General features: G+C 43.7%; 1 protein-coding gene across 1 annotated transcript in view; it reads right to left on the reverse strand.

The window, feature by feature from the left end:
• LANCL2 (LanC like 2) overlaps positions 1-8,542 on the reverse strand; it is a 51,387-nt gene extending 42,845 nt beyond the window's left edge. The window contains exons 1-2 of the mRNA XM_004739375.3: positions 7,412-8,542; positions 406-523 (exon numbers count right to left, since the gene is read on the reverse strand). Of these exons, the coding sequence (XP_004739432.1) occupies positions 406-523; positions 7,412-7,615 (322 nt within the window). The 5' untranslated portion in view covers positions 7,616-8,542. The remainder of the gene's footprint in view (positions 1-405; positions 524-7,411) is intronic.
• Between the last annotated feature and the right edge of the window lie 655 nt (positions 8,543-9,197).

Below are 9,197 nucleotides of genomic sequence, written 5' to 3' on the forward strand. Positions count from 1 at the left end.
TAAAAATAGGACATACTACATATCAAATTTCAAGTGGAGAAGATTTCTTTAGAAATAAAACTCCAAAACATCTCATCACTGATTAAGTTCACGTTTTCACTTAAAGGGTAAAATCTAGGGCGCCTGAGTGGTTCAGTGGGTTAAGCCTCTGCCTTCAGCTCAGGTCATGATCTCAGGGTCCTGGGATTGAGCCCCACATCGTGCTCTCTGCTCAGCAGGGAGCTTGCTACCCTTCCTCTCTCTCTCTGCCTACTTGTGCTCTCTCTCTGACAAATAAATAAATAAAATCTTTTAAAAAATAAAATAAAAGGTAAAAAGTCACCATTTTCAAAGAAGAAAAATTTTAATCGAAGTCTTATAAACCCAAAATAGAACATCCCAATTACTTGTATCCCACATTTGTACCTGTCCAACCAGTATAGGCCGAGCAGTCATGGGGATCGGCTGTCTTCAGCCCTTCTTCCATTTGCTGCAGAAGATCTTTGATTTTGGTCTGGATTCGCCTCGTGAAATTATGTATGATCTGAGAACCAAAAGAATACAGAAACTTAAATTGCACAAGAATAGGCCAATATTACAATAAATACTCTAATAATCTAAGTTTACAGAACAGAAGAGGTAGAAGTTATATTACTTGGCCCATGTCAATGTTTCACTGGTGAGAGGATATCTCCCTTAATTTTGTAGGTTAAGTTCTTAAATGAGGTAATGCCCTGTGTGGACTACAAGGCATTGGTAGGATTACAAAAAATAAGTTGTAGGAACCAAAGAAAAAAAAATTTTTAAAAGATGGATTGAGTACACAAACGTGTTAACTTCTGTAAGTTAAAGAAAGTAAGAATGATGGCTTAAAAATTACTGACAAGGGGGAAAGAGCTGCAATATAAAACACTAAGTAAAAAAAGACTACAGCAATACAGAAATAGACCTAAAATTACTGATGTACCTTATAAAAAGAAAAATATCAAATGACAAACATATAAAATATTCCCTTAGCAATTAATGCAGTTCAAATATATATGAGTACCAGACTTTGCCTTATCAGAATAATGAAAAAAATTCAAAATATTAAGTCCCAAGGCTGCTAAGAGCTAAGGAAACAAGTTTTCTTAGTCACTGAGAGCCTTTCTCAAGAGTCTTTTATGATTTGTAAAATCTAGCTGCCAGAGAAACTGCTGAGGTATATTAAAATCCATGACCATTTCCTATTTAACCCTTTAATGATTATTTTCTGCTTTCATGTATTTTGTAGTTCTGTTATTAGACACAAATGTATGACTGCATCCACTGACAGATTGACTTGTTATAATGAAATGTTCCTCTGTGAGACTCAGGAGGAAATGTTTTTGTGTTACTACACCGTTCGGGCTTTCAAGGCAAATTTCCTGAAATTTGGGATTCTAGACTAAAAGTAAACCTTAGGAATCAAGTTACAACTGTATATATTGTAAGGCATCCAGAGAGGTTTACTTGACCCTGGAGGTATGTGTTTATATTTCAGGGGGATGAGGCCGTGACACAGGGATATACTTCTGAGTTGTACTACTATAGAGAACTGGGCTTCTCACTTTCATAGAGAAATCTATTTACATTCCAAAGACTTAGAGTATGGTATTTCCAATGAAACTCTCCCAGAAGGAGAAGGGAAGACAGTTGCCTCCTTTCCATTTGTAAAAAGCAGAGAAAGGTTCAGCTTCTTCCTTATTTGCCTACAATACATAGACTTTGCACATGGAAGACATCTGACCTAGGTTTCACTGTGTTGCCCCACAGGGAAGACTTGAGACAGATGGAATCACTCACAGGTTATAGTCTGTCTGATAAATAATAAATCTGTGATCCAGAAACCTCTTGTGTAAATTCAGGAAAAAATTAATAGATAAACATTAAAGGCCTCAACCAGGGTGATGTCAGCATCACTGCAGCATTAAGATTAGGCATCCCTTGTTTTGTCCTCCCTTGAACAATAAAAATTAGGCATCCATCCACAAACAGAAGTGCTTTTGTGTGAGTTGTGGAACCCAGCACCTTACACCAAGGACCCATGGGCAGTCCAGCCCACCAGTCTATCAGGTAATAAGCAGAGGCTTTGATACTGGCTGTGGAACCTACAGGAGACTGGGAACTAGTTGTCGCCCCTGCCCCCAAGCTGTGATCGAAAGCGCATGCAGAACCCGAACTGAACAATCAGACCAGATCTGAAAACCTCTGCAGAAGTCCAGGGTTTCAGAGCAAAAGTTCCAACAGTCCAATAGAGGAAAATAAAATGAGTTCGTGTGCATTAAATCGGGTAAGAGCTTTTCTTTATCAGCATCACTCCTTCCCGAAGGTGGAACAGCATAGGGCGAAATAGATGCCCATGTTTTCTCCCAAAGGGAAAGGGAGAGCCCTCAAGTGCCTAGTTTTCAAATCTGTGTGGGACTCTGCTGAAAAGACTCACTCTCTCATGGCATCCAGAGCATTGCTGACAGAGCTCTACAAGTGGGGTGAAGAAAATCAGGCAGTAGCATGTAAGATTCTCAGAGCAGAGTGCATGAAAGGGACAAAGTTCCTGCAGATGTGTTCTGACTCAGACATAGGTTAATGAAAAGTTAAGGAAACATGACATACCCAAAAGTCACAATAATCTTCCACTAACCAAACCCAAAGACATGAAAATGTATGATTCACCCAATAAAGAATTCAAAATAGCTGTTTTAAGGAAACTCAATGAACTACAAGAAAATGCAGAAAGAAAACTCAATGAAATCAGAAAATGAAATACATGAACAATATAAGAAATTTAACAAGGAGATGGAAATCATAGAAAAGAATCAAAGATAAATTCTAGAGCTAAAGAACTTAATGAAATAGAAGACACAGCACAGAGAATCAAAACATAGTAGACCAAATATAAGATAAAATCAGTGAGAGGATAGGAAATTTGAAACAACACAGTCTGAAGACAAAAGAGAAAAAAAAATCAAAAAGAGTGAAGAAAGCCTATGTGATCTCTAGGACATCTTCAAAACAAAACAACAATATCTGAATCAGTTCCACAAAGAGAAGGGGGCAGAAACCTTATTTAAAGAAATGATAGCAGAGAACTTCCCAAACCTGGGAAAACATTGGGACATAATAAAGAGATCACCACATTAATTTAATCTGAAATGTCCTTGTCTAAGACACATTATAATAAAACTATCAAAGATCAGGCTGGAGGAGTGCTGACAACACTGACTCCATCTCTGGCCCTCCATCTTGTTCTTCCTGTTCACCTGATGACCTCTCGAGGCTACATGCTCTGGGCCCCTTGGAGATCAATACACACACCTTAGAAATGCCCATCAGGGCCAGGATTGGGGGAGGCTTGCTCTGGCTTCCCATGAATCTGATAGAGATACCATAGTCTCACCCCTTCCTGAGGCTCAGGTGATGCCATAAGAGGTAATTAAAGATTAACTGCCAATCAGATACATGCAGGTCCTGTGAAATGCATGCGAACCCTTTGGTCTCTCTACAGGGCCCTTCTGTGTCCCCACCCTCTATAAAATCTCTGAACTAATGTCTGGACTTTGCAGAGAATGACTACAAAGTGACTGGATCATCCTCTACCTGATTCCCCATCAGTAAGTTCCCCTGAATAAAACTCTTGTAAACTGTATGAAGTTGCCTGCTTTGTTTCCCAGTCTCAAAGTCCTTCTCCATTTGGGGGATGATGTAGGAAAGATGGTAGGGTTCGAAGCCAAGGGCCAAAAAAGGATTCTTGAGACATCACAGGTGCAGAGAGGTGGTTTTGTGGGGACAGGACCCGTGGGTGGAAAAAGTTGCAATGAGGTCATGAGGGGTGGTGATTATATACCTACAAGTTGGGAGGGGGCTTAGGGATAGCATAAGTCTCTAAGGAATTTTGAAAACAAAGTTTTCAAAAAAGAAAACAAAACAAAACAAAAAAAAGAAAACAAGGTTTTCAGGACCTTAAAGGCACTTAGCCATTGTTGGGAAAAGGTCATTTATTACCGTTTAATAAAACCTTAGTCATGAGATCCTTCAAATGCATATCAGGGGGCCATACATTTAGGGGATGATTGCCAACACATATCTTATGGGATTTAGAGATAAAGGAAAATTTCTGAAGAAATTTTTATATGTTAAAGCAGACTTACAGGATGGGGAGGGGGGTTGGGCTAAGTGGGCCTTTTGCCCTTAGCAAGGTGTTGGCATTGGGGCAGTTGAGTCCCTAGAGGAATGTCACTCTGCCTGTTTCAAGGACTTGTCAGTGGGCTGTAAGTAATAATGATATTTAATAATTTATTTTCTTTTCTTCTGTCTCTGTTTCCCTCATCAGGGGATACTTTACTGTCCCTCTCCTACCTTCTAAAACAACATAAAGAGAGAAACCTAAAGATAGTAAGAGAAAAGATTAAAACCTACAAAGGAACGTCCAATGGAATTTCTCAGCAGAAATCTTACAGGCTAAGAGAGACTAGGATGGCTTATTCAAAGTGCTGGAATACTGACACATGATTAATGAAGTTAATTAATTAAGTTCATCTACTTTTGGCTTATTACAAAGGAACGAAAGACATGTGGAGCCACTGGTAAACAGGTCTGCCCCATTGAAAAAGCTACCATGTGGAAGAATATACTTCTAGAAATTGTAAAATGTATTCATTAAGTAGCCAATTCACAGAATGCTTGTGGAACAGACAATCCATAATTGTTTACTTCTTAGTCTTCATTAGAAATTAAGGTCCCTAAGGGTTAAGAATCCTAATCAATACACATCATTAAAACTAAAAGAAATACCAAGACTAAAATTAAAACTAAAAGAAATAACAAGACTAAAAGGAAACAACTGTATTAAAAGTAGGCTAAGAAAAAGTACAATATTTTGGATAAGGAAAGATATGTTTTTTTGTTAAAGAAAAGAAGTGGAACTGTGTCCTAGTAAAATGACTGGTTGTTCCAGGATAAGAAAGAGATAAAACCTGAATGGATGGGAAGGTTGTGGAAAAGGAGTCTTGGGAAAGGAATTTTCTGTGTCAGCAAGCAAGCTAAGATTGGAATGAATTCAAGTTTTTAAAGAATGAGTTTGAATATCAAATGGACATGCGCAAGATTAGAATTTGGTTTTCTCCCTGCTAAAAGGAACTTTTCTTGGACTATTGGTCTATGAAGAGGCTGTGAAAGGTTTGTCTTTACTTTTTAAGTAATCGGCCCAGAAAGCAAAGATTGTATATCTTATTAAAATAATTTTCTGTGCTTAATGTTGTCTCTATCAAGATTTTGATTACTTCGGAGCACTGAGTCTTCAATATTATAAGAGTTGAGTTTTGTTCTCAAATCCGCAACCTTGTGAATTTGCCTTTAAAACCTTGTGTGGCCACTGTGGTTATGTGAATGGCTAAGTATTATTTCATCATGATCTATGATCCTATTTAGTCAAATGCTCCAAAGAGTTGGCATTTTGGCAACTTGCCAAAAATCAAATTCTAAATTGTATGTTTGACATTAAAACAACCTGATTCTTCTGAGGGTCCCTGGAAGATCTCAAAGGATTTGTCTCTTAACCTTGTAAAGCAGAGATAAAAAACGAAATACGTTTATTTGGTATGTTAAATTACATGGGGATCATTGACAAATAAGTGATGATAAACTTTCCCAGGGTAGGTAGGGGTCAAGAGGAGGCAGCCCCAAGTCAAGATGGGCCACTTTTGCATGAACACTATTTTGAATTAAAAGTAACCAAAATCCAGGGGTGGCTGGGTGGCTCAGATCACCATCTCAGGGCCCTGGGATGGAACCCCACATTGGGCTTCCTGCTCAGCAAGGAATCTGCTTCTCCTTCTCCCTCTGCCTCCCCTCCCCCCTGCTCTAAAATAAATCTTAAAAAAAAAAAAAAAAAGTAATCAAAACCCAGCAGATGCAGGAAGAGCTCTCTGTCTCCCCCACAACTGCCTAAATTTACATTGGAAAGGACAGACTGCAATAGGAGAGCTAGTAAAAGAGACTCCCCTTTACTTAAGGAACTCATCTGTGTAATATGGTAACCTTGTTTTTTCCGAACATCCCCTTTCACCTCCTTGCTAAAGGTCTTTCTCCCTCTTTCTGTCCTCAGAGGTCCCCCCACCTCTCTTATGTCGATCTGATTCTAAGTCCAGCTAGAAGGACCATAGGGCAAAGCAAGGTCTTCCACCCCAACAGGTGTATGTGTACAGATGTCTGTTCCAATATGTCCAATTATCTTAAACTGTTTCACACCACAGAAATTACTACATTTCCTTATCAAATGAACTTTCATCGCATCTTTAACCATGGCCATTGTTTTAAGTCTTTGCTCATTTATAGTCATTGTCTTACTCTGATGCTTTTGCAAATGTGCTTCATCTTCAGAGAGATACACAACGCTAAAAATTCTGACAAATAGTCTAGAATACAGATTTCACCTAGCTTTAGGATCATAAAACTGAACTATGTAATAATTTCCAGAACTAATAAAAAAACTGGATTGGAGCAGAACAAGAATTAACAACATGGGACTTATTGAGCTGATGAGAATTAGAACTTTTTCTTTGAAACATCAGTGGACCCTTAATTTTTCCTCCAGATATAAGAAAACCTCTTCTCTCCACTCTTAAGCTATTTGTGACAGGCAATAAGAATACAAAATACATGGGGAACCAGGGAGGTGAAGTGGGGCTTGGAACACTTAGATCAGTTGAGGGAGGAGGGGTTAACTGGTAAGCGTCTGGGTTTAGCAAACGTGAGCAGCTATGCTGATATTCACATCTTCCTTTATTTCTACTTTCCCCTGCGAAGTGAACATTTGTTCAAATAAGCAAGTCCTGGGCACTCAGACAAGACCCATTCAAATGACGCTACTGTTTATGAACAATATTTTGGTTGGTGTTCCTCTGCTGTAAATACCAAGGGCAGGGACCAGGGGCCAGACCCGATTAAACTCGGCCTCAGGGAGACTAGGAACAGATCGTCAGGGGGCACGTGTGCAGCTCCAGAGGCTGGAGGGCGTGCAAGGGCCCGTGACAGAAAATACACCTGCACGTCGACCGCCACCACAGCCCTGATATTCACTCCACGTGCCAAGAAACAGAAGCTTCATCAATGTGTTTCAAAGGCACAAGAGGCCAGGAGGCGCCTATCAAAACGCACGTTGTTAACAAAACAGAAATCCATAACCCTTCCTCCCGGAAGCGGGCAGCTTGCTAACGGAGAAAGCGCGCCCAGAAGCCATCCCTCTCTCTCCGATTCCCTCCAGCTCCCAGGGTGGGACCCGCTCTCGACACCGGGCGCGGAGAGGTGACGTCAGCGCGCCTTAGGGGCGGGGCGGGACGGGTGGACGCTACCATCGCCACCACCCCCCCTCACCTGGCGCGGCCCAAGGCCCGGCTAGCGCCCACCGCCCACTCACCTTTCCGTCGTTGTGGAAAGGGAGGCCAAGCTCGTCGGTGGTGGGCGGGGGGCGAGTACAGCCCGTCTCCTCGGCCGCTCCGGCGGCGAACACCGCGGAGGCAGCGGCCTCGTAGTCCGGGAAGGGATTGGCGAACGCCCGCTCCTCCATCTCTGCTTCCCCGCCCAGATGGAACTTCAGTCTCTTTGACATGGTCTCGCCCATCTCAGCCGCGCGCTCTTTCCCTTTCACGGGGGCCGCGCAGCACGGCGGGCGGGCGGGGACAAACCTCCTGCCGAGGCGCCCCGATTCGAGCAACGCTCTGCGAACCCGAGGGTGTCGCGCCGCCGCCTCTCTCCGGGACCCTGCCCGGCGGGGGCCGAGGGCTCCCTTTACGAAGGCCGCCAGCTGCGAGGACGAGCGGGGCTTCGGAGCTGGTGGGAGCCTCTCCGGGGGGCCTGCCTCGCGGCGGGTGGCTGGCACATCTGGCGGCAGCTGCTGTGCTCCACGTGGTGCCCCGGCCCCGCCCGGACGCCGACTGGGCCGCCGATCCCCGGTGGCGCCGGCTCGGGTCAAGCTGCCCAGCCGGGAGCGAGCAGGCTCCGCGGGGAGCGCTCAGGCCGGACCCTCCGCTGCGCCGGGCAGGTCAGAGTCCGCTCACGCCTCTCCGCGTCGCCCCTTCGCTGCCGCCGCCGGCTCTCGGGCAGCGGCCTCGCGGGGACAGGGACCCGCGGCTGGCACAGCTCGTCCGCGGCGACGCGCACGGCAGGTGCCGGAGTCCCCGGGCTCTGGAATCGCTCCCGGGGTCGCCGCGCCCGGCTCCTCTTCTGCGTCCGAGACCCTCTCGGGATTTTCTAGAGAAAGCCGGAGGACCGCGCGTGGCTCTTCCCGCAGGAGAAGCCTGTAGAGAATAATCGCTGTCATTCAAGGTGTGTGCGATTTGCAGACCAGGGAAAGCGCGTCCCTAGACGCGCCATCATCAATCTGCATTTTCACCAGCCGGGAGGTTCCGCCGCTGTCCTCGGCCCCCGGTGCGCCAGCCACGCGAGCAGCAGCGGCTCCTTGATATTAAGGAAAAAAATTTCTAAAGAAAAGAATTTCAAAACAGCCTACAACACTGCAAGGATAGTGTCTCCCAGGGGCAGGGGGAAACAGTCCCTCCTATTCATCACAGTTGGGAGGGGGGTGTCTGGAGGAGGAGCCACAGGCCTTTTTTTTTTTTTTTCCTCTTCACGTTTTATTTCAGACCCTTTGAATAAACATATCTTTGGTAACAAGAGGTAATGTTAAGCATACTTAATCATCCAACTGTTTAATTGACCTGAAAGATTTCTCCAGGATTAACTTAATTGCCAGGGAAAGTAACATGCATAGTTAAAGGACAAGCAAATAAATCTTGCCATTTATGTAATCACAATATGGTTAACAACAGTCTTTATTGGTTCTCTTTGTTCTTGTTACCTTAATTATTTGGCACCAAACACATAATGATTTTTCCTTGAGGAAAATATCTTCTCTTCCCCTCCCCCATTTAAGTATTGACTGAATGCCAGGTGATGCTAGGTGATGAAAAATTGACATTAAAAAGATAGTTTTTGCCCTTCAGGTTCCTAAAGTTAATGGATGAAAAAGGTAAGGATTATGGCATAAGGAGAGAAAGATTTTTTACCCCCCTGGAACCAAGCAGGATGCATTAGTATAACAAAATTGACATGACAGAGGAAAACAGGTATCAGACAGGAAGGGATAAATCTTGCCTGTGGTCTGCCTCCCAGGACTGCCTGTAGGGTTGTCTCCCCCAGGTGCA

This window comes from Mustela putorius, unplaced genomic scaffold (assembly GCF_011764305.1).
Source record: "Mustela putorius furo isolate JIRA1106 unplaced genomic scaffold, ASM1176430v1.1 tig00003845_pilon_pilon_pilon, whole genome shotgun sequence".
In the NCBI taxonomy this organism is placed as follows: Eukaryota; Metazoa; Chordata; class Mammalia; order Carnivora; family Mustelidae; genus Mustela; species Mustela putorius.